The 26,808-nt window shown below is 43.4% G+C and overlaps 1 protein-coding gene across 2 annotated transcripts in view; it reads left to right on the plus strand.

Moving 5' to 3' along the window:
* The window catches only part of EPB41L5 (erythrocyte membrane protein band 4.1 like 5), a 63,886-nt gene that overhangs the window by 17,342 nt on the left and 19,736 nt on the right, over positions 1–26,808 (plus strand). For both annotated transcript variants that reach the window (XR_007359148.1, XM_048869702.2), the window contains exons 4-12: positions 8,355–8,397; positions 9,575–9,653; positions 15,789–15,833; positions 17,160–17,212; positions 21,882–22,002; positions 22,521–22,608; positions 23,272–23,360; positions 24,564–24,633; positions 25,988–26,157. Coding sequence is in view for 1 of the 2 variants with exons in the window: in XM_048869702.2 (XP_048725659.1) it covers positions 8,355–8,397; positions 9,575–9,653; positions 15,789–15,833; positions 17,160–17,212; positions 21,882–22,002; positions 22,521–22,608; positions 23,272–23,360; positions 24,564–24,633; positions 25,988–26,157 (758 nt within the window). In the remaining variant the exon portion in view is untranslated. The remainder of the gene's footprint in view (positions 1–8,354; positions 8,398–9,574; positions 9,654–15,788; positions 15,834–17,159; positions 17,213–21,881; positions 22,003–22,520; positions 22,609–23,271; positions 23,361–24,563; positions 24,634–25,987; positions 26,158–26,808) is intronic.

The raw sequence follows: 26,808 nt of genomic DNA on the forward strand, positions 1-26,808 counted from the left end.
AATTTAGACCTTCCCTTCTCGTGTTTCTCACAGACCAAGTCAACTCCTCCTGTGTCCGATCAGGAGTTGGGGGATGGGGGGGGAACCTGGGCCCACCCTCTACACTGGGTTCCAGCCCAGGGCCTTGTGGATAGCAGCTGTCCACAATGTTCCCTGTATCAGCTGCGTGACAGCTACAATTCCCTGGGCTACTTCCCCATTGCCTTCCCCCCAGCACCTTCTTTATCATCACTGCAGGATCTTCCTCCTGAAGCCTGATCACGCTTGAATTCTTCACTCCTCCAGCAGCACGCCTTCTCACTCCCTGCTCCTGACGTGCCCCCCTACTAACTGATGGGAGGTCCTTTTTCAACCAGGTGTCCTGATTAGTCTGCCTGCCATAATTGAATCTAGAAAGTTCTAAATTGACTCCAGGTGTCTTGATTAGCTTGCCTGTCTTAATTGGTTCTGGCAGGTTCCTGATTGCTCTAGGGCAGCCCCTGCTCTGGTCACGGAGGGAACAGAAAACTGTTCATTCAGTGGCCAATATATTTGCCTTCTACCAGACTCCTGTATCCCACTGGTCTGGGTCTGTCACACATGTCTCTTTGGTACAGATGACCAGGTTGTCCATGCATTTCAAAATCTCTTCAGATTTATTTCAGGAGTAACACACCAAAGTCAGCAGGGTAGGAATGGCAGCTACTGGTGATATAAGTAGCTGAACTGCTCTAGTTCAGTCTGCAAGATAAAGGTACTGACACTAGTCCACTGACTTCTGAAATATTTGTCAAAAGTTGAAATTTTTAGGGTCAGACGTGAACTATTTACGTTAAAATAGCATGTTAGTTGGCTTGCTGCTAAAACATGAAGTTCTCCTTGTTTCCTCCCCTGGTAGACAAGGCAACCAAACAGGCTGGCTGGCCTCTCTAGAATCTGGATGAGCTGTTCCCAAATCCCTGCATACCTTGGTGGTATCCTACATAAAGCAGTCTCCATGGATCTCTCTTCACACTTAACTTGTATTGCAGAGAGGGGTTTCCTTTAGGAAAATAATCTGACCTTGAACATTTGATACTTAAGGCAAATTTCACTGCTGACATGAGTAGGCACAGTTCCACTCCAGTTCTCTGAGTGGCACCCATTTACACCAGCAGTGAGTATGGCACTTGCTCTCTTGGATTACAGAGGACAGCTGGCATTGTCGGAGAAAAGTCAGGGGTGTCTCCTTCCACCCTGGAGACTCCAGCAGAGATGGTTGGAGCAGCATCTATCTATCTGCCTGCCTGCTGCTGACTTGTCAGCAAAAACACTAGTTTGGAAGATTGCTGGAGGGCTAGTGATGGGAATTAATTTTCAGCACCTGAGGTCACCTTGGAAAAGTAGTTAAAGAAGAGGGTAGGTACGTACATGGACTACCAACGAGAGACGTAGGCCCTCTGGCAATTTTACTAGATAAAATACACTCCAGAAAAATACTGAGATCCCCTTCACTATTTGTGCACTTTAAAGAAAATGTTCTCTTACTTCCCTTTTCTTATCTGCACCTGTTGCTGCTATTTATCCATATGCCATGGAGCATTTAGATGGTTACTATCCTGATATGACAGACTATTGAAACTGCTTTAAGAATTTACAAGCTGTGTACATGACGTTGTATGCTGTATTACTACACCTGCAATACAAATCTAGCCTCTTGAGATTGTTGCACTTCAATTTGCTCATAAACTGCTCCATCACACTTCTATGTTCTTTTCACCAAAACAGCATCCTTTGTGCATGAGGGCATAGAGACAGTCTAACTGATTTCCATGCTGTCATGTTCCCTATGAAGAGTTTCCATGTGCCAGTAGCTTTTATTAGAGCTCACAGTTTATTCAACTCCACTTGTTAAGCCATGCTGTCTGACTGTTTTTCCTACTTACCACCCCAATGTCTGATAACAGTGACTCCTCCTCAGGTGATGGGGTTGTGAGGAAGAATCTTTCCTACCCCAAAAATGGCTCATGGGTTAGTTTCCCTGGATCAGTTAGGTTCCCTGGGCGGGTATTTCCAGTCCAGGTGATTCCTGGTGAGTATTCATCTAGACTGTGTAACATGCTATCTGCAGGCAATTCAGCTTGGTTTGTTTCCTTTTTATAACTGTCATGAGCATTTACATTCACTGTTTAACGTGTTTCATTGAGACCCTCATTTATTGTAAGGCTTTTAAATACTGTAGTAAGCTTCTTATTTTGAAAAGACTAATGCCAAATGGCGAGAAGCAAACAGTTTAATCTTTCTAAAGAACTGTCTGCCTATTATGATGGCAGCTTTTCATTCAAAATGGAGCAAGTAAATTAGAGATAACACTATCCCCGTTCTAGAGGTGGGGAACTGAAGTACAGAGAGATCAAGTGACTTGCCCAAGGTCCGGTAGGAAGTCTGTGGCAGAGTCAGGAATTGAATTCAGGCCTCCTGAGTCACAGTCTAGTGCGGTGTTTCTCAAATGCAGCCATCAGGGGCTTTTTATGCGGCCACAGCCTCTGGGGTGGGGGGAGCAGCAGGGGCCCCTAACCACTCTTGCTAAGATTTTGCAATCTGAGATCCAACCACTGACCTATTTTCTTCTAATAAAATTTTGCAATCCCATGTGAAGTGAAAGAATATCTTATCTTGCTCACCTGGCCTCTGTATTAATTTTTAGTCTGGTGGTTAGGAATATTTTTTTGGGCTATAAAGACAGAAGCTGTCAAAAAGGAGCATTTGTGCCAGTTTCTAGAGCATACAGGGATTGAGCCAAAGCTCATTGTGGTCAGTAGGAAGGCTACTGTTGAATTCAAGTAGCTTTAGATCTATTCAGCGTCAAACGGTATAACCCACCCTAGAGGTGTGGAAAATAAAGATGACATGAGACTTATTAGGCTAATTAGCTTATCCTTCAATAATGTAGAAAACATAGTCTGTAACAAGAAGGAAGTACTGAACTTTAAACTGTGGCAAACTTATAACCTCACTTTAATGTACAGAGAGCATTATGGAGTCAAATGCTACATAAGTTTAATTCATTGTAGAATATACTGTTTTTGTTATACTCAAGCAAATACTTCAGCTATGGTAGTTCTTAATACTGAACATGACTTGCATAGCATTGTCTAAATTACAGAGCTATTCCACATAGCAAGAGAAAAGCTATTACTTTTTGTCAAACAAGATTTATTCTTACCACTTTGTTTAAAAAGCTGCTATTCCTATTTATTTACAAAAAGAAAAGGAGGACTTGTGGCACCTTAGAGACTAACAAATTTATTTGAGCATAAGCTTTCATGAGCTACAGATGAAGTGAGCTGTAGCTCACAAAAGCTTATGCTCAAATAAATTTATTAGTCTCTAAGGTGCCACAAGTCCTTCTTTTCTTTTTTGCGGATACAGACTAACATGGCTGCTACTCTGAAACCTATTTATTTAGTCTCCCTTTCTGAAGTGATCAACTCCAAATTGTTTTAAGAATAACTTTTAGCTCTTTTTGTTTGTTCAGTATGCAGTTTTCATTGTTCATTAGTGATTCATTCTTCGTTGTGATTGTTAGATTTGGATAAAGGTACTAGAGCGTGTAGAATAAACTCTCATCAAAATGTAAACTTTTTTGGCAGCCCCATTTGCATTCCATCTGAATCACTTGAAATAAATGTAGCCTTCTCTCTTTTAAAATGTCCCTCCAAGGCTTCCAATGGTAAAAGCTGTTCTGTTTCCCCTTCCCCTTCCCCATGGTCCCCTCCCCCGTTACCCATTCAAGCTGAACTCCTGGAGGCATTGGTGTTAGGAGCTGAGTCAAGTAAAGTGCTATCAGTGCCTGTCTCCGGCCTTTTAACTGCCTACCACTGGAATGTGGAGGAGATGAAAGAAAACAGACTGGAGATTAAACAGATGTGCACACAGTCCTGTGGTCTGAAAATGGCCTTCCTCCCCTCCCATCCCCATCTTACCTTCTGTGAAGTATCTGAATCACCAGGCCCCTGTGGGAGCAGTGTGACCCATAGTTCTACCAGAGGAGCACTGCTGATTTATGACACTCAACTGTATTGGCAGCAAGGAGACATCTGAGATCAGCTGATCGAGATGCCTCTTTAAGCACCACATTCCAGCCAAAACATGGTGTGCATGGTACCTTGTTCCAGCCGTTCAGCCAGTGTAGTTCTCTTCTAGGATAATGCAACATCTGTTACCTGCCCATGTCACACATTTTGGACAGATCATGCCCCTCTGATATGGGTCTGTGTGGTCCATCGTATGTTGGGCCCAGCTCTGTCATTGGCCCATGGTACAACCTCTGCAGTACCAGGTGTAAGGCTGCACGATTCCTTCTGGGCACACTGCATGTGTGCCTGTGCCCAGGCTTCTTTCTTACCTGTGGATGTGCAAGTTTTTCTCCTATGTGGTCTAATGTGCTAACATAAAATAAGTCATGATTTTTCCCTCTGAGAATTAACTGGTATCTAGCTTATCATAGAATATCAGGGTTGGAAGGGACCTCAGAAGGTCATCTAGTCCAACCCCCTGCTCAAAGCAGGACTAATCCCCAACTAAATCATCCCAGCCAGAGCTTTGTCAAGCTTGACCTTAAAAACCTCAAAGAAAGGAGATTCCACCACCTCCCTAGGTAACGCATTCCAGTGCTTCACCATCCTCCTAGTGAAAAAGTTTTTCCTAATATCCAACCTAAACCTCCCCCACTGCAACTTGAGACCATTACTCCTTGTTCTGTCATCTGCTACCACTGAGAACAGTCTAGATCCACCCTCTTTGGAACCCCCTTTCAGGTAGTTGAAAGCAGCTATCAAATCCCCCCTCATTCTTCTCTTCCGCAGGCTAAACAATCCCAGTTCCCTCAGCCTCTCCTCATAAGTCATGTGTTCCAGTCCCCTAATCATTTTTGTTGCTCTCTGCTGGATGCTTTCCAATTTTTCCACATCATTTTCTATAGTGTGGGGCCCAAAACTGGACACAGTATTCCATATGAGGTTTCACCAATGTCGAATAGAGGGTAACAATCACATCCCTCAATCTGCTGGCAATTCCCCTACTTATACATCCCAAAATGCCATTGGCCTTCTTGGCAACCAGGGCACGGTTATTGACTCATATCCAGCTTCTCGTCCACTGTAACCCCTAAGTCCTTTTCTGCAGAACTGCTGCCGCCGAGCCATTCGGTCCCTAGTCTGTAGCGGTGCATGGAGTTCTTCCGTCCTAAGTGCAGGACTCTGCACTTGTTCTTGTTGAACCTCATCAGATTTCTTTTGGCCCAATCCTCTAATTTGTCTAGGGCCCTCTGTATCCTATCCCTACCTTCCAGCGTATCTTCCGCTCCTCCCAGTTTACTGTCATCTGCAAACTTGCTGAGGGTGCAGTCCATGCCATCCTCCAGATCATTAATGAAGATATTGAACAAAACCGTCCCCAGGACTGACCCTTGGGGTACTCCACTTGATACCGGCTGCCAACTTGACGTGGAGCCATTGATCACTACCCGTTGAGCCCGACGATCTAGCCAGCTTTCTGTCCACCTTATAGTCCATTCATCCAGCTCATACTTCTTTTACTTGCTGGCAAGAATACTGTGGGAGACCATGTCAAAAGCTTTCCTCAAGTCAAGGAACAACACGTCCACTGCTTTCCCCTCATCCACAGAGCCAGTTATCTCGTCATAGAAGGCAATTAGATTAGTCAGGCATGACTTGTCCTTGGTAAATCCATGCTGACTGTTCCTGATCACTTTCCTCTCCTGTAAGTGGTTCAGAATTGATTCCTTGAGGACCTGCTCCATGATTTTTTCAGGGACTGAGGTGAGGCTGACTGGCCTGTAGTTCCCAGGATTCTCCTTCTTTCCTTTTTTAAAGATGGGCACTACATTAGCCTTTTTCCAGTCATCCGGGACCTCCCCCAATCGCCATGAGTTTTCAAAGATAATGGCCAATGGCTCTGCAATCACATCCGCCAACTCCTTTAGCACTCTCGGATACAGCGCATCCGGCCCCATGGACTTGTGCTCGTCCAACTTTTCTAAATAGTCCCGAACCACTTCTTTCTTCACAGAGGGCTGGTCACCTCCTCCTCATGCTGTGCTGTCCAGTGCAGTAGTTTGGGAGCTGACCTTGTTCGTGAAGACGGAGCCAAAAAAAGCATTGAGTACGTTAGCTTTTTCCTCATCCTCTGTCACTAGGTTGCCTCCCTCATTCAGTAAGGGGCCCACGCTTTCCTTGACTTTCTTCTTGTTGCTAACGTACCTGAAGAAACCCTTCTTGTTACTCTTAACATCTCTTGCTAGCTGCAACTCCAAGTGTGATTTGGCCTTCCTGATTTCACTCCTGCATTCCCAAGCAATATTTTTATACTCCTCCTTGGTCATTTGTCCAATCTTCCACTTCTTGTAAGCCTCTTTTTTGTGTTTAAGATCAGCAAGGATTTCACTGTTAAGCCAAGCTGATCGCCTGCCATATTTACTATTCTTTCTACACATCGGGATGGTTTGTTCCTGTAACCTCAATAAGGATTCTTTAAAATACAGCCAGCTCTCCTTTCCCCCTCATGTTATTCTCCCAGGGGATCCTGCCCATCAGTTTCCTGAGGGAGTCAAAGTCTGCTTTTCTGAAGTCCAGGGTCCGTATTCTGTTGTTCTCCTTTCTTCCTTGTGTCAGGATCCTGAACTTGACCATCTCATGGTCACTGCCTCCCAGGTTCCCGTCCACTTTAGCTTCCCCTACTAATTCTTCCCAGTTTGTGAGCAGCGGTCAAGAAGAGCTCTGCCCCTAGTTGGTTCCTCCAGCACTTGCACCAGGAACTTGTCCCCTACACTTTCCAAAAACTTCCTGGATTGTCTGTGCACTGCTGTATTGCTCTCCCAGCAGATATCAGGGTGATTGAAGTCTCCCATGAGAACCAGCGCCTGCAATCTAGTAACTTCCGTTAGTTGCCAAAAGAGAGCCTCATCCCCCTCGTCCGGTGATCAATAGCAGACTCCCACCACGACATCACCCTTGTTGCTCACACTTCTAAACTCAATCCAGAGACTCTCAGATTTTTCTGCAGTTTCATACCGGAGCTCTGAGCAGTCATACTGCTCTCTTACATGCAGTGCAACTCCCCCACCTTTTCTGCCCTGCCTGTCCTTCCTGAACAGTTTATATCCATCCATGCCAGTACTCCAGTCATGTGAGGTATCTCACCAAGTCTCTGTTGTTCCAATCACATCATAATTCCTTGACTGTGCCAGGACTTCCAGTTCTCCCTGTTTGTTTCCCAGGCTTCTTGCATTTGTGTATAGGCACTTAAGATAACTCGCTGATCCTCCCTCTTTCTCAGGATGAGGCAGGAGTTTTCCCCTCTCGCGCTCTCCTGCTCGTGCTTCCTCCCGGTATCCCACTTCCCCACTTACTTCAAGGCTTTGGTCTCCTTCCCCCGGTGAACCTAGTTTACAGCCCTCCTCACTAGGTTAGCCAGCCTGCTCACGAAGGTACTCTTCATTAGCTTCATTATCTTATAACCAAGATAATTGAAATGATGTGGTATTTTCTACTCCCATTTCTTTTTGCACCACTAAAACTTTACGATCTCATTTTCAGCATTTTAAAAAGTTAGTTATAAGTATTTTTCAGTAAAATCAGGATTTCCTCTTAAGGTAAAGGCCCCATGTACATTCATTAATAAATAACACCAAGGCTTCATCTAACCACGTATTCCTGGAGGAAATGTTTGTGAGGGAGAAAAATAATTCCTTCATTATTTTTCCCTTCCCAAAAGTGTAGAATACAAACTGAGGCAGGTATCAGACATTGAAATCCTCATTTAATGCGATGTGAATTTATCTCACACTGTCTGTGCTCCTGCAGGAACTGATTTGTTCTCCTGGAAGAATGTGGTGTCATTAACATGGGTTGTTTGTGTATCAGTACTCCAGACAGATAAATGCTCTGTTGAGCACTGACTTCTACATGTTGTATTGCTGCATGGATGCTGTCTGCTGTAATCACTTGAAACTAATTCTGTGTCTTGATCATTTTCACTTGAAATAAACTCTATTCTAATGCACTATGATGTGGTGCTTCTGTGTTCACATATCCCCTTAAGGAGTCTGCTCTGTGACACACTTTTTGTATGGGTTAACCCATGTTATTTAGAATAAAATGCTTTGATAAGCAGACTGGGGCATTAGCCATAAAGGATTCAGATTAGGCTTTGTTTTAGTGGGACTGCTCGCCATTTTAAGACCATTTTAAGATGGTCCTTCCTAATGTATGGCTAACCTTTGTGACTTGGTTTACATCTGTGTTTCTTTTTGTAAAGATTTCTCCTTACCTTATGATAAAACAATTTCAACTCAAGGATTCTGTGTCTTTCAGCATTGGTTGGACAACACAAAGAGCATTAAAAAACAAGTTAAAAGTAAGTGTCCTTTTAAATTTCTTTTTTCATCCAATCAAGTAGCAATATAGATTGTGGGGACATGTAGTCTTGTGTATTTGCAACACTAGAAGTCATCCTGCCAGGAATAGGCAGTGTCCTGAAAGGAGCGATGTGGTGACAAAATCTTGATACGTGCCTAGTGGTGACTTAACACTCCATGGTTCCTGTTACTTAATTCAATATATTTTCCTTAATGCTGGAGGATCCTTAAATATGAAATGATTTATTTAGCATCATAGCTTTACAGTTTCTTCAGCAGATGTAGAGCCTTGTCCTCACTAAATGAAAAACTGTCTCAGAGCCCCCTCTGCTTGGTGGGTTGTAGAATGCCCTAATCCGTGTGTGGTCTGCCTATCAAATCACCACAGATGGCATAAAGTTTGGTAACAGCTTATTGGATAGATTCAGTGATAATCTATCACTGGATAATTTTGGATATGTTACTATGTCAATCTTGGCTGACTATGTTCAGCAGCTTCTTCACTGCAACTGTACAGTCTTTAGGGTCTTGCGATGCTACTTTAATAAAATGTAAATCTTGGAAGGGATGTCAGAGAAAAGGATCCTAGTTTCAATGCACAAATCCATCTAGAGCTCTGCAGTTTCAAAGAACCGTTAATCCATTCTTTGTCTGGATTAACTCTCTGCCTTCAAGAAAGATGATGCTCCCAAAGAGGGACTGTTCACCCACACCAAATTGGGTCTAAAACTCTGTGGAATATGGTGGCATAACCTGTCAACAGCAGGTACTCCCCAGAGCTCGGCAAGTGTTTTACATAGGACAGCAGAGTTTCTAAGAATTTGGCTGAGTGCAGAGCCAAAATCCATGACTTTCTAAATGATGAATAGAGTGCTTAAATATTGGGATTAACCTAGATTTGTCTGTTCTTGGCAAGACCAATCAACTTAATGGGTTAAGATGGCTGGGTTGACTTGTAATATGTAAAACAAACTATTTTGTGTGTCTGTTAGTGTGTGATTTAAAAAAAAGAAAATCTCATGTTACAAGGGAATTCTTTTCTCAGACACCTTGTGCTGGGTCAAAACCATTGATAGGCAGACTTCTGGTATATATGCTTCTGTTCTATAACAAATTCGGACCTTTCCCAGGTAATATCCTGTTGTTATCAATTTCTTCAATTCATTTACTTTGCAGTTGGCCCTCCATACTGTCTGCATCTTCGTGTAAAATTTTACTCCTCTGAGCCTAACAATCTCCGTGAAGAGTTAACAAGGTAACTTGAGTGTGATCTACACAATTGTATAAAGAAAAGGAGTACTTGTGGCACCTTAGAGACTAACCAATTTATTTGAGCATAAGCTTTCGTGAGCTACAGCTTATGTTTATGTTCTGGGATATATTAGCAGGAGAAAGGGAACTGTGGAGGGAGAAGTGAATAGGGCCATGCTGAAGGGTCAGGTGGGGAATGGAAGACTGCAACCCTGGAGTATTGGCCCCCCTGCCGGATAGAGCCCCCTCCACTTCCCTGTCCAGGCTTTGTTCAGTAGAGGAAGCAGATTGGGCTGTGTGCCCTGGGGCCACTCTGAACAGCCGAATCAGGAGGAGGCTCTGTGTGGCTGAGGGCTCAGTACTTCTGAGGTGCATCCTTCAACTCCCTGCTTGCAGAGTCCCCACTGGCCTCCCCAGTGGAGAATGGTAACTGCTGATTGGTGGCTGCTGCAGCAGTAGGGGAGTGAGACAGGGGAGGGGACACTGGTCCTCACAGCTGGAACCGCCCACACAGTGCCCCATTCACTTCTCCTGCCTGACAGAGCCCCCTCTGACCTGACCCATCAGCACGGCCCATCAGGTCTTCACGTCCCCCTGATAATGCAAGGGAGCACTCTCCTTAGTTTGGGAACCTCTAAACTAGATGACCCCTTGGGATTCCTTCGAAGCCTGCAGCTCTATGAATAGAGCTGTTTGGCTGCTGTTGGGATTTTTTGGATTCTGTGTCCATTGTCTTTTTTCCCCAATATTCATTGAATACATTATTTGACACGTGGGGGGGGTTGCCTTATTTAATAAGCTCTGCTAATAGGGTGGCCATAGGTTCTGAGCCAGTGGGATAGCGGGCAGCTTACGTTTTGTCCCACTCCTGACTTCAGTCTCTTATCAGTTGTGGTTAATTTAAAGCCATGTGATATCTAGCTATGTTTTTGGACAGAAAAACATTAAAATGCATTTGTAACTGTGAATTTCTCTCTGGTATAAGTGAACTCAGCTAGGCCCCATCATTTGCAGGATCCATGCAAAGCATAAGCAAATTGAAGAAGATTGTTTCACCATCGTACTGAGATGTGAGTCCACAGTAGTACGCATGCAGGATTTAAGTCATGGCTAAACCTGGGTTTCAATCAGAAAAGAGCTTGTTGGAATTCCTGGGTAGTCCTGCTTTTCATCTGGTACTAACCTACGTATATATCTAGACACCACAAGATTGCTTTGTGTATATATGCTTTGTGACTTAACACCCCAGGGTTCCTGTTACTTAATTCAATATATTTTCCTTAATGCTGGAGGATCATTAAATATGAAATGATATATTTAGCATCATAGCCTTACAGTTATATATATACACCAGAAGGGTCATTGATGTTCCCAGCTGAGTTCAGAAAAAGGGCAAAACTTACCAGGTTTGGACAACAGAGATTATTTGTAGAAGGCAATTCTGCTTCTGCAGAGTGGATCAGTGCTATTAGTGGAGAAACTGTCTTGGCAAGAGTGGTCAATTCTTTCTTGTGTTCTCCTATTCCCATTAATTGTAAACATTGCAGATCCTCTGTTACTCATAAGCAAGGCAAAGGTGCATTGTTAGCTCAAGTAAGTGTCAGTGTGGATATCAGTTTAAATGCATGTTTGCCTCTTGCACGTGAGATTAGAGCTTTTTTTTTTGTAATAGCAGCATCTGGGGCAGCTCATGCACCTTGTGCTGCTTTGCGCTCCTATACCAGGGCATAAAGGACAGGGTGGCCACAAGGCTCCCGCAGTTCCCCCTTACTTCCCATGGCAGCAACACCGAACCTGAAAACTGTCCTACCTGCTAGTTCTCAGCTCAGGCTAAATGTCTACAAATCTTTGAAAAAAATCTTCATAATTACTTCTGATCTTCTGTATCTGCCACCATGAGCTGTCTCCATCTGTCTGAACTGAACTTGGCCAACCAGAGCCTCCTGAACAGGGATCCTTAGCATAGTGAACTCAAAACCTGTGGGCTTTAAGCCCCGCGATGAACTAATTACCATCCTGCGATGAACTAATTACCCAGAAAGATAAGCACAGCTGGTGACTCTTCTGTTTGGAAGAATTTCATATACTGAGCAGATGCTCGGTCTGCTTCTCGTTCTTCATCAGAATATGTAAGTCATAAGATGGGAAGCTAACGTTCCATTAAGGTCTCATCAGACTAAGAGGAGACAAGTTCTACGAATTCTGCTGGCAGACAAACCAGTTTCATCTGCTGCCCCATCTAGCATACGAGCAATGCCTGAGATTGGTGCAGAGAAGACAGCACCAAGGAATGACCCAGCACCAACACCTCTGGTCTCAGTCTTGTACACAGAAGTGCCACTCCAAATACTGAGGCAGAGACTCCAGACAGAGCTCAGTGTTTTCCAAGAAGGACAGATGCCATAAAGCCTCTGGAGATAAATCCACCGTGCCCTACATGACATCTAGGGTTGAGGAGAAGGAGCACCATATGATTTGGCCTATTCCTCCAGCAGTGACCCGATTCCGGTGATGCATCCATCAGCATCAACAGACTGAGGAGGATGAGCTGGGAGGAGAAGCAAGATCATTGTCGGTACCAAGACGCTGACTTGCACCAGTACAGACTCCAGTATTGAAAGCACCATACTCTTCAGTGCTGTCCCTGGAGGAGGTCGGCTCTTCACCATCACTGGGGCATACATACCCTCCATCTTCCAGTAGAGAGACTTCTTCTCTGAGGTCAGTGGTTAACACTTCAGATAGTTCTGCCAACTTACCCTACAGGGCTCAGCTTCCACCAGCTCGTCAGGAATAGCTCTGGATTGGCCATTATCCAACAAGCGAGCCGTACTTCTATGGCATTCCACCATTGCCCTATTGGGGTACCAGGCCTGCCATCTCAGGCATTGAGAAGCTCATCTCCACTCCTCTTGAAAAAGAGGAAGAGGGCATTCCTCATCAGCATCCTTGGCCAGAGTACCAGAAAGAGCCGTATCCAGGGACACCGCAGTACCAACGCCGTGTACTGTCATCAAAGGACTAGTCAAACTTGTCACCTCATGAAGCAGTATTTTCAGCAGCAGGACCAGCACCAGATGACTAAAAAAGTATTCCGGAAGTTCCTTTTGATGATTGTACAAACTTTGGAGATCAAGACTTCGAAGTTCAAGACTTCAGTCATATCGGAGAAAATCCACAAGATGCCTTGTGCAGCAGTTCAGCCAGTATTGCCTTCCCTATAAATGAGGCACTGCTTGGCCCTGCCAAAGTCACTGTGGCAGATACTGGCCACAATAATGCCCATTCTGAAATGAGTCACGAAGAGATATTGAGTACCTCCTATGGGGTTTGAGTGCTCCTAGGCTCTCCTCACCCACTCTCCTTAGTTGCGGTACAAGAAAAGATGAAGTCCAGTAAGAGGTACCCCAGAGGATCCCAAAAGGCTCAGCTTATTTGGGAGAAAGTTGTACTTTGCTGCACACAGCTGTTGGTGGCTAATTGCTAATCCTTACTGGCCAAATATGGCTTTCTAACATGGGACAGGGTGATAGCAAGGAAGGGTATCACAGACCGGTGGACCCACTGGTGGACACACACCAGGCTTCTGCAGTTGGACCCATGTACTGGATCTGTGTGCTTCTAAACCACCATGAGTCTAGACAGATACCAGCCACAATCCCTGGCCTCTTGTGCACACGTCATGGTCTCTCTCACTCTCTTGGGAATGGGATCCAATGGTCCAGATCAGACGGGACAAGGCTATGATCGTGTTGGTAGCCTCATGCTGGCCAAGACAGTTTGGCTGTTGGGCATACTGCAGATGTCCTCATGTCCGCCCTTCCCCGCCCCATACACCTTCTGACCTGCTTGCACATAATATCTCAGAACAGTGGTGAAATTCTGCACCTAGATCTGCAGTCATTGCACTGATGTTTTGGATGTAGGCTGGTTGAGCACTCCTGACAGAGTGCTCCCTACAGGCTCAGGAGATTTTTGTACGAAGCAGGAAGCTTCCCACTAGGAAGACTTACTCCTCCAAATGGAAATTTTTTCCATATGGGCTGCCCAAAACCAGATAGCCCAAGTGGAGGCCCCAAGACTGACGATCCTTGACTACATGCTGCACCAGAAGCAGGTTGGACTAGCATTTAACATTTTCTAAGTTCACCTGGCAGGAATATCGGAGTATCACAGTTCAGTACAGTCATACTCAATCTTCTCAAATCTGACAGTATCAAAATTCCTGAGTGACCTCCTTCATGCTTATCTTCTGGTTAGAGACCTAACTCCCACATGGGACCTCAACTCGCAGACCCTCCCTTTGAAACATTGTTGGAGTGTTCACTACACCACCTGACCATCAAAATGGTCTTTTTTTTTTATGGACATCACTTCAGCCATAAGGGCTTGGAGCTCACTGACTCAGAGCTGAAGTACCTTACACATCCTTCCATAGGGATATGGTGGTGTTGAAACCATGCACAGCCCAGACAGATGCTGCTATTTTAACAATACCTCTCCAGTCTTTCACACGTGAGGCTTATGCACACCTACAGTGGGATCCACACTAACTACAGTATCTAGAAGAACCACAGTTATTGTACGAAGAAAAAGAGTACTTGTGGCACCTTAGAGACCTAACAAATTTATTTGAGCATAAGCTTTCGTGAGCTACAGCTCACTTCATCGGATGCATTCAGTGGAAAATACAATGGAGAGATTTATATACACAGAGAACACGAAACAATGGGTGTTACCATACACACTGTAACGAGAGTGATCAGGTAAGGTAAGCTATTACCAGCGGCGGGGGGAGGGCGCGCGGGAGGGAAACCTTTTGTAGTGATAATCAAGGTGGGCCATTTCCAGCAGTTTACAAGAAGTTTTACTTTGTGTAATGACCTATCCACTCCCAGTCTCTATTCAAGCCTAAGTTAATTGTATCCAGTTTGCAAATGAATTCCAATTCAGCAGTCTCTCATTGGATTCTGTTTTTGAAGTTTTTTTGTTGAAGAATTGCCACTTTTAGGTCTGTAATCGAGTGATCAAAGAGATTGAAGTGTTCTCCGACTGGTTTTTGAACGTTATAATTCTTGACGTCTGATTTGTGTCCATTTATTCTTTTATGTAGAGACTGTCCAGTTTGGCCAACGTACACGGCAAAGGGGATAGGTCATTACACAAAGTAAAACTATTTCCCCTTGTTTATTTCTCCCCCTACTGTTCTTGTCAACTGCTGGCCCACCTTGATTATCACTGCAAAAGGTCCCCGTCCCCTCCGCTCTCCTACTCGTCATAGCTCTCGTTACAGTGTGTATGGTAACACCCATTGTTTCATGTTCTCTGTGTATATAAATCTCCCCACTGTATTTTCCACTGAATGCATCCAATGAAGTGAGCTGTAGCTCACGAAAGCTTATGCTCAAATAAATTGGTTAGTCTCTGAGGTGCCACAAGTACTCCTTTTCTTTTTGCGGATACAGACTAACACGGCTGCTACTCTGAAACCAGTTATCGTAGGGTAAGTGACATTTCTTTCTTGGAGCTTCTTCTTTGGGCATCCCCACCAGAAGAAGAATAAAAGGGTCATGCTGTTTTTCACTGCCAGGTGTACTAGTCCCCCCTTCCTTCCCAATCCAAAGGAAAAGCAGTCTGTAAGCTAAGATTTTCTGCAGGGCCTTGCTATGGAGAGCAAGGTGGTAACACGAGACTTTATTTTCTTCCAGTTCCACTCTCCTGTGGCCAGTTTTCAGGATGGGATCTAGGCAAAGGCACTTTTGAGAAAAAATTTAGACATTCATGCTTTTGAATGAATGGTGGTGCCGACCGTCACATGGTGCATTACTGAGTCCTGATGGGGCAAGAGCGAGAAACGAGCAGGACTAATCCTGCAGCATCTTCCTCTTTCTCCTTCAGGTCCTTGATCCGAATTCATATAAGTCATCATTTGGGTTTTTCTTCGTTTGCACTGTGCTCAGTCTATGCAAGCCCATACTGAGAGGCCTTGAAAGATCAGTGTGCAGCATCTTAAATCTAAGTTGCACCTTATTGAGTTCTTAAATGTCAGGTTATAGCTCCTTCTGTCCAGCTGCTGACTGACTGGCATTAGAACTGTTAGCTCTAATTGATTATTTTGTCCTTTCTTTTACCTTCATAGGTATTTATTTGTTCTTCAGCTAAAACAGGATATTCTCAGTGGAAAGTAAGTACTATTAGTATTCCTCCTGGGGGAATTCTGTGCCAAAAAATAATAATTCTGCACACAATATTTTAAAATTCTGCGTATTTTATTTGTCAAAATAACGCAATATAATCACTCCGATTTCAATTATTTCGGTAGTTTATTTAAACTACAATACTATGAATGGAGAATGCGAGTAGGGAGCAATGGAGGAAATCCCCAATCCCCCTTGCCAAATAGTAATGTAGCTAGATTTGACCCTTTATTTCTAGTTATTAGTCAACAAATATGCAGTCATATATGCTCAGTGTTCCATCATAGGCAACTGAAGAGCAAGTGAGGGCTGGGAAATCAAACTCACAAGTTATATTGGCTACTGACTATCTCCAGAAAGGTCAGTAGCAAACAGTTCATGGAGCACATTTTGATAGGAAATTTTTTCAGTCCAAAAATTTAGACCAGTTCTAATCACAAAAGCACCCTAAGCATTTATAAGGCCATACCATCCTTTACACCCTTCTGGCAATGTGAAGGAGCCTTAAAATGTTTACACCTGTTTTATACTCATGGGGGAATTGACAAAGACAATGGAAAACAATTCACTAAGCAGGCATGCTACTACATTCTGCTCTGCCTGAGGGGACAGAGCCTGCCCCATGCCTACCTCCTCAGAAACACCCTGAAGCCCTGCCCCTCCACGCCGAGTGTGCTGAAGTAGTGAGCAAGAGGGACACTGTGTGTGTGTGTGTCTCTCTCTCTCTTTCTCTCACTTGCACAACTGCCCAGCCCCCCTCCCCGGTGGTGATTTACATCTCTACCAGCTGCTCCGGGCCCCCGAGCCAACCTGCCTATGGTGCCGGGGAGGGGGTGCATGACCGCTCTTGCAGCTTCCCTTTGCTTTCCCATCAGAAGTCATTTTTCTGTGGGGAAGCAAAGAAATCTGCAGGGGGCCACGAATTCTGCGCATGCGCAGAGTTGCACAATTCCCCCAGGAGTATAGTATGTTTGCTACATTGAGTCTCTCAGGCAATTACAGTGTGTTTAACATGAGATTTAACAACACAGTTTCTTAGGAAAACTAGGAACCCCAGCATTCAGTTTGACAAGAATATATTTTTCTCTTGATACCTTCTGTGTGTATGCAAATGTATATTCTTGGTGTGCTGGCTCAAAGAGTCAAATTAGTGTAGTCTGGATATTATAGTACTTATCTCAAGCATCAACTTATCAAAGATCTGACATTCACTGGAACGAACTGCATCTCAGCTCTCAAATGCTTGAGTTGTCTCCTCTTTGCGAACACAGTCATGCAAAGGTTTATCTAATGAGCCATTTTTCCTGTGGCAGGTTGGAATGCCCGTTTGACACAGCGGTCCAGTTGGCAGCTTATACCTTACAAGGTGAGTGGGGTGGGGGAAATGACTGTGTAGACTCTTCCTTGTAGTCTTGCATCCTCCTCTCTCTGCCACTGTGGTGCAAAGATAAGTATCTTGGCCAGGGCTTGGTAATCCTAAAGCTGAAAAACCTACTTTCCTTGCCTGTTAATTTGTCAGCATATATTACAAAGTACTTTGCCACATCAGGGAAGGGTGAAAGGAGCTTTTGAAGAAACACATTTTAGCCAAGGAAATGAATTGGCACCAGGCACTTTGCAGAGTGCAATATGAACTGTACGTGTTAGTTTTCATTTTCCACTAAAACGTTTTTTCCTCAGACTTGTAAGAGTGTCCACTTTCAGACTAACAGTTCACTGTGCACTCAGCTTGAACTGCCCTTGTACAGGAACAGGGCTGTCCCTCTGGTGTCTCAGTGCAGTCAATTCCTCAGGTTCCATCCTTGGTCTAATGGAATCATGCACCAAACTACAGTGGTTCCAAACAGGGGGTTTGTTTACACACACATTGCACTGGTTTAACTAAAGGTGTGATGTTGCACCAGTCTCATTAAACCAATGCAGTTTTGTGTATGGACACTCCACATTGGTTTACACTTGAATCATGTGGATTTAGCTCACACCAGTACAACTTCTATGTGGACCAGGCCGCTGTCTGCTTCCTTCCACTTTCAGTTGAGTTGACAGTTCTGGAGATGATGGGATCCACACAGAAATGGAAGGCTATAGTTTTTGTTTGTTTTACTGGTGCAAAGGGAGTTGTGCAGTGAAATTCTTTTCAGTTATGTGATCTGTGTTTAATGTACCATAGACCGCTCTGGAAAAATGTCCCTCTCTATATACTCCATATACCTTATAAAACCTATTTTGGTATCATGCTTATTCTTGCTGTGATTCGTAAAGAAGACTAAGTCAATCCCGGAAATTTTTTATTCTCCTAGGTATTTTATAAAAGATCTGCTCAGCTTAAATACGAATAGTGCTGTAGATCAGTGGTTCTCAAAATGCAGGTTGGGACCCCAAAGTAGGTTGTGACCCTGTTTTAATGGGGTCGCCAGGGCTGGCATTAGACTGGCTGGAGCCCGGAGCCAAAGCTGAAGCCCTAGCCCCACCGCCCAGGGCCAAAGCATGAGCCCCACCACCGAGGGCTCAGGCTTCAACTTCAGCCCTGGGCAACAGGGCTCAGGTTGCAGGCCCCCTGCCCAGAGATGAAGCCCCTGGGCTTTGGCTTTGGCTTCCTGCCCAGGGCAATGGGGCTCGGGCAGGCTCATGCTTCGGTCTTCCCTCCTGGGGTCGTGTAGTAACTTTTGTTGTCAGAAGGGGGTCGCAGTGCAATGAAGTTTGAGAACCCCGGTATAGATAATCATAGAATATCAGGGTTGGAAGGGACCTCAGGAGGTCATCTAGTCCAACCCCCTGCTCAAAGCAGGACCAATCCCCAACTAAATCATCCCAGCCAGGGCTTTGTAAGCCTGACCTTAAAAACTTCTAGGGAAGGAGATCCCACCACCTCCCTAGGTAACGCATTCCAGTGCTTCACCATCCTCCTAGTGAAAAAGTTTTTCCTAATATCCAACCTAAACCTCCCCCACTGCAACTTGAGACCATTACTCCTCATTCTGTCATCTGCTACCACTGAGAACAGTCTAGATCCATCCTCTTTGGAACCCCCTTTCAGGCAGTTGAAAGCAGCTATCAAATCCCCCCTCATTCTTCTCTTCTTCAGGCTAAACAATCCCAGTTCCCTTAGCCTCTCCTCATAAGTCATGTGTTCCAGTCCCCTAATCATTTTTGTTGCCCTCCGCTGGACGTTTTCTAATTATTTCGCATCCTTCTTGTAGTGTGGAGCCCAAAACTGGACACAGTATTCCAGATAAGGCCTCACCAACGTCGAATAGAGGGGAACGATCACGTCCCTCGATCTGCTGGCAGTGCCCCTACTTATACATCCCAAAATGCCATTGGCCTTCTTGGCAACAAGGGCACACTGTTGACTCATATCCAGCTTCTCGTCCACTGTAACCTCTAGGTCCTTTTCTGCAGAACTGTTGCCTAGCCATTCGGTCCCTAGTCTGTAGCAGTGCACTGGATTCTTCCATCCTAAGTGTAGGACTCTGCACTTGTCCTTGTTGAACCTCATCAGATTTCTTTTGGCCCAATCCTCTAATTTGTCTAGGGCCCTCTGTATCCTATCCATACCTTCCATCATATGTACCACTCCTCCCAGCTCAGTGTCATCTGCAAACTTGCTGAGGGTGCAGTCCACGCCCTCCTCCAGATCATTAATGAAGATATTGAACAAAACCGTCCCCAGGACCGACCTATTGATACCGGCTGCCAACTCGACGAGGAGCCATTAATCACTACCCGTTGAGTCTGACGATCTAGCCAGCTTTCTGTCCACCTTATAGTCCATTCACCCAGCCCATACTTCTTTAACTTGCTGGCAAGAATACTGTGGGAGACGGTGTCAAAAGCTTTGCTAAAGTCAAGGAATAACACGTCCACTGCTTTCCCCTCATCCACAGAGGTAGTTATCTCATCATAGAAGGCAATTAGGTTAGTCAGGCATGACTTGCCCTTGGTGAATCCATGCTGACTGTTCCTGATCACTTTCCTCTCCTGTAAGTGGTTCAGAATTGATTCCTTGAGGACCTGCTCCATGATTTTTCCAGGGACTGAGGTGAGGCTGACTGGCCTGTAGTTCCCCAAATCGTCCTCCTTCCCTTTTTTAAAGATGGGCACTACATTAGCCTTTTTCCAGTCATCCGGGACCTCCCCCGATCGCCATGAGTTTTCAAAGATAATGGCCAATGGCTCTGCAATCACATCCGCCAACTCCTTTAGCACTCTCGGATGCAGTGCATATAGTTGTGCTCATCCAGCTTTTCTAAATAGTCCCGAACCACTTCTTTCTTCACAGAGGGCTGGTCACCTCCTCCCCATGCTGTGCTGTCCAGTGCAGTAGTCTGGGAGCTGACCTTGTTTGTGAAGATGGAGGCAAATAAAAGCATTGAATACATTAGCTTTTTCCACATCCTCTGTCACTAGGTTGCCTCCTTCATTCATTAAGGGGCCCACGCTTTCCTTGACTTTCAGAGCCAGTAGTTAAGGTAGGGAAACTTGTTGTAGAGAAATCTGTTGCTTTTCCCTTGATATTAAACAGTTTGAATGCATCCCGTTCTGAGAGATACTGGCATTGATAAATGCGTTTGATCTAATAGTGCAGTAGATCAAGTGTTTAGAAATGCAGGGTGAACTTAATAGGTCATATACCCTATTCTTAAATATTGGCATTTCCTTTCTACTTTCAGATCTGTTCTTAATTCCACAGTGAGTTCTTTAGTAGTGCTTTAATCTTACTGTCTGGTTGGCAGCTGAGCAGATTTTATTTAAATCAGCTGGAACCTAAGCAGGCTTTGACAACATTCCTTTCAACAGAGGCAGGTGGCATAGTGGGAGTAAATTACTGTAGATCTACAGACTTCCTCTGTGTCAAAGTATTTTTTTAAGTGTATAAAAAGGCTATTTAAAGGTTTGTGTTCAGAACTCCAAGAAATAAATTTGTGTATAGTAAATACAACAAAATATTTAATTCAATTTTTGCACCTTTTAAATATTTTATATATTTAATTGGCTTTTCCATTTTGTTTTCCAAAAAGTTTTTCTCTTTATTTTTGTACAAAAAACTTGCACTTTTCAAGCAGGTCAGTTTCTTGCTTGCACTTTTGACCAGAACTTGGGGGCCCAAAATTAGGTTCCTGATTCTCAAAGGTGAGTGAAGCACCAACTACTCTCTTGAAGTCACTGGAGGTGGTGACTGAAAATGAGACCATGTTAATTTAGGTTTCTAATTACAGATATAAGCACTCTTCTTTAGGCAACTGTGTTTGAAAAAGGTTGGCCTTTAAGTGTTAGCAGCCGTGGAAAAAGGAGCCAGTTCTCTGATGTTGCGCAGCCATTGTGACACTAGTGTGCTTACACTGATGGAAAGAGGAAAAATAGTTTCTCTCCCCTACTCTTGCCTTTGCACCCCTAAGTTATTTTTTGCAGAGAGATCTGTAGTCATAGCTGGTTGAAAAATATTAAAACTGTTTTGGGGGAAATTTTGAAACTTTCCTTTCTACAGGATTCAAAATGGGTACATTTTTCTTGAAAGTTTTACATTTTTTCTCTCTTTCTTTTTTTTTTTAAGTCAACAATTTTTACTGAAATACTGCTTGGTAACTATTTAAAAACTATTTTGATGAAAATGTTTCAAGAGATTCCAAGATCTTGACAATTCAAAGATGTTGACAATTTTTCATGAAAAGTTCCATTTTATTAAAAAAAAAAAAAAAGGAAAAAAAAAGAGAAGAAAATTTTGCTGGAAAACTTCTTGCGGGAAAAATTTTGAGCAGCTGTACTAACAGTATTTCATCAGCAGATGCAGAAGTTCTGTACAGAGCTTAGGCTGTAGGGCCGTTTGTCAATGTCTGCAGTTTCCACATGAAAACAGGTAGAAACAATAAATATGGGGGGTAGGGAGTGGGAGAAGTTTTGAGTCTCGAACACTTAACAAAGTAAACAAATCATGGTAGACATTTCAGCTCAAGCCAGTTCTTGTTACAGCTATTGCCTTTAAGCTAGGATTTATCTTGAATGGAATGTCACTTGACAGAGTTTTTTCTTTGTAGCTGAACTTGGAGACTATGATCCTGGTGAACATATTCCTGACCTGGTGTCTGAGTTCAGGTTTATGCCCACTCAAACTGAAGAGATGGAACTGGCCATTTTTGAGAAGTGGAAGGAATACAGGTACTTTAGCCTCCTGATCCATGCTTGCCAAATCAACTTTCTGACTCTTCCATTGGTAAAGCATATGCAAATGAAGCAGTGGGGATGATGCTGACATTTCTATGTGGTCTTTCACCCAGATATAATCGTAATGTGATTCCATCATAGAACATGAGAAACCAAATCTAACAGTTCTTGGTTGAGAATGTAACATGAAAATTGATATTTTTACATGTCTGCCTCTTCAATGCAGGGTGAAATTCTAGTCCTGTCAATGAATGGTAAAATTCCACAGTTTCAGTGAAATCATTAATTTGTCTAATCTTGCAATGCAATGCTTTTTGCAACAATCAGCGTTTCAGATTTAAATTTGCAAAGGTGGCCTTGGTGCTCATGTAAACTTTGAGAGAGCCAGCAATGTTTGCTTTTTGCAGTCCCACAGACATCAGTTTTTCCCCTCTTTCTCCATATGCTAGTTTTTCTTTTCATTGCTCGTAGTTTTACAGGATTCTGTTTAACTTTAAAAAAATTTATTTCAGGGGGCAAACACCAGCCCAAGCTGAAACTAACTATTTGAACAAAGCTAAGTGGCTGGAAATGTATGGGGTGGACATGCACATAGTCAAGGTAAGTTTGCCCACAAGGTGATGACCTCTTTGGAAACGGTTATTCTTACAGACCAAATGTTCCAAGTATTGTGCAAAGCTAAAAGTGCTGTATAGGAAAGGAAAACAAATGAGATTAAGGTAATAATATGGTGCTTTTCTAAAATGTTTAGTACTTAGGCTGGTTATGCGTAATCACTTGGTACGAACTAATTTGTGTATGCTTCCGGAGGCTGTAATTTTAATCTATCTATATTTATATTGTGTTTTAAACATGTGATAGGCGCTGCAGATTTCAGTCAGCCTGAAGCCTACGTGAAAATCATAGTAAATGAAATCAAAATTGGACCGGGATTTAATCTGGTATCAATTCACAATTGTCTATAGAGAGACTAAATAGATTGTAAAGGAAGAACGGTAGAGAATAACACAAGAAGGGTCTTTAGCCCATAAGCATATAAAGAAACCCTTTCTTCTCCTTCCTTCTTTATCCTGATCTCTCCAAAGAGTTGTGGAGTAGAATAAGCTATTTAGGAGGCTTTTTAGAGAGTTTTGTTATTGTAATAAAATAACAAATATTATTTAACCTTAACAATGAAGGATGGGATACATTGGAATGATTTATACATACATGGGATCCTACACGTGGAACTCAACACAACCTGTTTTGGTCTGTGATACTTAGGCAAGGGACGGCAATGATTACAGCCTTGGACTGACCCCGACGGGAGTTCTGGTCTTTGAAGGCGACACCAAGATTGGTTTGTTTTTCTGGTGAGATTGAAAGACTTAAGACTGTGCATTGTAAAATACCTAACTCTTTTACACTAGCCAAGAATTCTTGAACATCACAGTGTCTGAGACCATTAGTCAATATTAGTAATCTGCAAAATACTCCATAGCTTAAAATTATGGGTTTTTTTCAGTGTCCAAAACGTTATCTTCTTTGGTTAGTGTCCTTGACAAATACGTGAGTGGTTTTTGTGTGCTTTCATCTCTCTTCCGTACAGCAGTGCTAAATACATACACAATGAAGCCCGTACAGCATCACTAATAATATCAAGTATGCTTTCCCAGGTTGTCATGCTGCTTTATTGGATTCGTTGTGTATGTGTGTAGTACTGGATATGTGGGGGAGAGGGGAAAGCATTCAACCAGTCAAGTTGGTATCTTGGCCAAATGTTTTCTTTTTTGTGAGGAGGTGTGGGTATTGGAATCCTTTGAGTGCAAAACACCATCCAGGTGGTTTCTGCCTTTTTTTGGAAATGACCCCTTTCTGTCCCACACTTACCACAGAAACGGGTTCAGGCCTAGATAAAAGCACATAACCATATAATGTAGTAAAGAGTATGAAAATGCTTACCAACACCTGCAGTTCCCTTCTGCAGGCTTTTGAGGGGGTAACACCAGTTTGTTGGAGGTATTTGTAGCAGTTCCATAGGACTTGTACAGTTGCATATGGTTAAAAAGCAGGCAGAAAGATGGGGAACCCACTTTGAGATTTGGGTCTAGGCTTAAGCAAGGTTTAAGGGTCCAAAGTTATTTTCCGTGGTCCCTGTTTCTCATGCTTATTCCCATGCTGGCAAGGTATGGGTAGGGGGGTGGTCAGGCAGGTTTGTTTGATTGGATCCAATCTAATTGTATAAAACACAGTTTGCCTTAATTATCCTCTCCCTGCCCAGAAATAATAGACTGTACTGATGTCAGCTAAAAATCCATTTTAAGACCCCCAATAGAAGCTTCATCTTTTTAAAAGTTGCTATAGTTTTTGAAATCTCTTCAAGTCATAACTTCTTAATGACAATTTCTTAATACACCGGCTAATACATACCTCATTGGGACGTTTGTTGTAGGACCTCAGTCTGTTTATATCAGCTTTTAAAATGGGTGAGTTCTAGAGCAGAACATTGAATATAACTCTTCTCTATGGACCAACAAAGATGTGTTTACACATTTCTTTTCTTCTTCATCTGACAGGCCAAAGATAACCAGACTGGACTTCAAGAAGAACAAATTAACACTAGTTGTTGTTGAAGATGATGAGCAGGTAGTTAAAATGTGCTGTTAGCTCTTTTAGCTGCTGTGTAACTAAGATTCACGGGCACTAGTTAGTTACTCCTGCTCTCATTTCACACTTAAGTTTGCAGGAGAAACATGGCAGCATTGGAGTGTTTTTAGTTGTGACTTCTTGGGGGCAGTGAATTTACATGTAAAAGAAATTTAGCAGTGTCTGATTTGCTTTGTATTCTCAGCTTTTAAAAGGGCAATGTCTTGTTTAACTAGTATGGGCCAGAGAATTTGGAAAGAGCAAGTGTACTTTGGTGTGTTATGTAAGAAAGCTAATAAAGGTAGGTAGTGTAAATGCCACGCAGTTGGAACTCATTCCTTAAACAGATGACAGAAATGCCCCCAGGAGGAGAAATTGCTCTGAGTTGAGCAGATTATAAAAAAGCGAGGATTGGTAACACAGGGAGGTGGATCTGATTTGGAACAAGAACCAGGAAGTCTGCCACAGAGACAAGTACCTTTATGTTGTAATATTCCCATCAGTCCACAGTTGTTCTGAGCTTGGCCTCCTAGGGTATGGCCACACAAGGATAAAAAAACCTGCGGCTGGCCTGGGTCAGCTGACTTGAGCTTGCAGGGCTAAAAATTGCTGTGTACACGTTCAGGCTTAGACCCGAGCTCTGGGATCCTGTGAGGATGGAGGGTCCTAGAGCTCGGGCTCCAGCCTGAGCCCAAATGTCTATATAGTGATTTTTAGCCCTGCAGCTCAAGCCCCATGAGCCCGAGTCATGACCTAGGCTAGTTGCCGCCATATTGTGGGTCTCTTATCCCTGTGTGACATTTTTCATCCGGCTTATCTACAAATCAGTTTATTGTAGGATCTTTTTTGAGTGCAAAGTTGCTAACATACATTTTAATAAACAGTTTCAATGCCGCTGCCCCACAACCACATACTCTAATGTGTATACATTTGGGCAGGCCAGGTTGGACAGTGACTCTTTTAAGATGCCTCATGTGTAGTGAATGCATTGTAGTTACAGTGCTATTTGCTAACTAGTCAAAAGCAAATCTTAGCTGGTGTTGGTGATGCCCTGATATGTTGCTCCTAACACAGAGCCATCCTGGCTCTAACAAGTATATTTAATCATTAATTTATTCCACAAAAAATAAATGGCCAAATCCAGTTGTTCCTGGAGTCAAAAACACTGAATATTCTCTCTAGCAATTCCACTTGTATTTGGCGTATTTCATCCATCTATTCTCAGGCAGAGATGAAGTGGGGGAGATTTTTCACCACAGATGAATATAAATTTTATTGAGCATTCATTAAATTGTGGGGAACTCTGACTCGTTCGAGGCTGTTTGAATTCATGGTGTATTTTCTGTGCTTTAAGGGGAAGGAGCAGGAGCACACTTTTGTGTTTAGGCTGGATCACCCCAAAGCCTGCAAACACTTGTGGAAGTGTGCAGTGGAACATCATGCTTTCTTCCGCCTCAGGGGACCCGTCCAAAAAGGCTCAAGCCGATCAAGCTTCATTCGGCTGGGATCACGGTTCAGATACAGGTCAGAGTCATTTCTCATTCGCTGTCTCTTCTCTCCCCATTTCCAGTCCCTTGGGTAATGCACAAGCGAGGAAAGTGGTATCCAGTTTCTATAGTGTCCAGAAGATTGGATGTCACAAACTGCATTTAGATAAATTATTTAAATTAGGCTGTTAAACTGGCCAAAATAATGCACAATCTTTAATAAACAACCCTTTCCAGATTTGCGAACTGAACTTAAGCTTTTTCTGATCTGTGCACTAAAATGTACTAGGGGCAGTTTCCCAAAGTCAACAGGTTGTCCTGTTTCTTACATACAGTACATTATACCTGTGCTCTGTAGACTACCCTGGCTTCCCATTTACTTCCAGGTACAGTTCAAGTGGTTGATTTTGATTCATGAAGCCCTGCAGTTTTGGTTCTGGTTGAGAGTCCACTTCATGTTCCATAAGGTGCATTTAACTGACACACTCTAGACTTACACATTTGATGGCAGAGCAAGGCTTGTGACTCTGGAATTCATATTATTTTTGTTGCGGCAGTGCCCAGAAAGCCCAATTGGAATCAGGGCCCCGCTGTTTCAGACACTGCATAATCATATAATGAGGTCTCATCTTTGTCCCAAAGACACACTGTAAGACACTTGGTCTTTTACCTATGGGGTTGATTTGCT

Source organism: Caretta caretta, chromosome 11 (genome assembly GCF_965140235.1).
Source record: "Caretta caretta isolate rCarCar2 chromosome 11, rCarCar1.hap1, whole genome shotgun sequence".
Classification (NCBI taxonomy): domain Eukaryota; kingdom Metazoa; phylum Chordata; order Testudines; family Cheloniidae; genus Caretta; species Caretta caretta.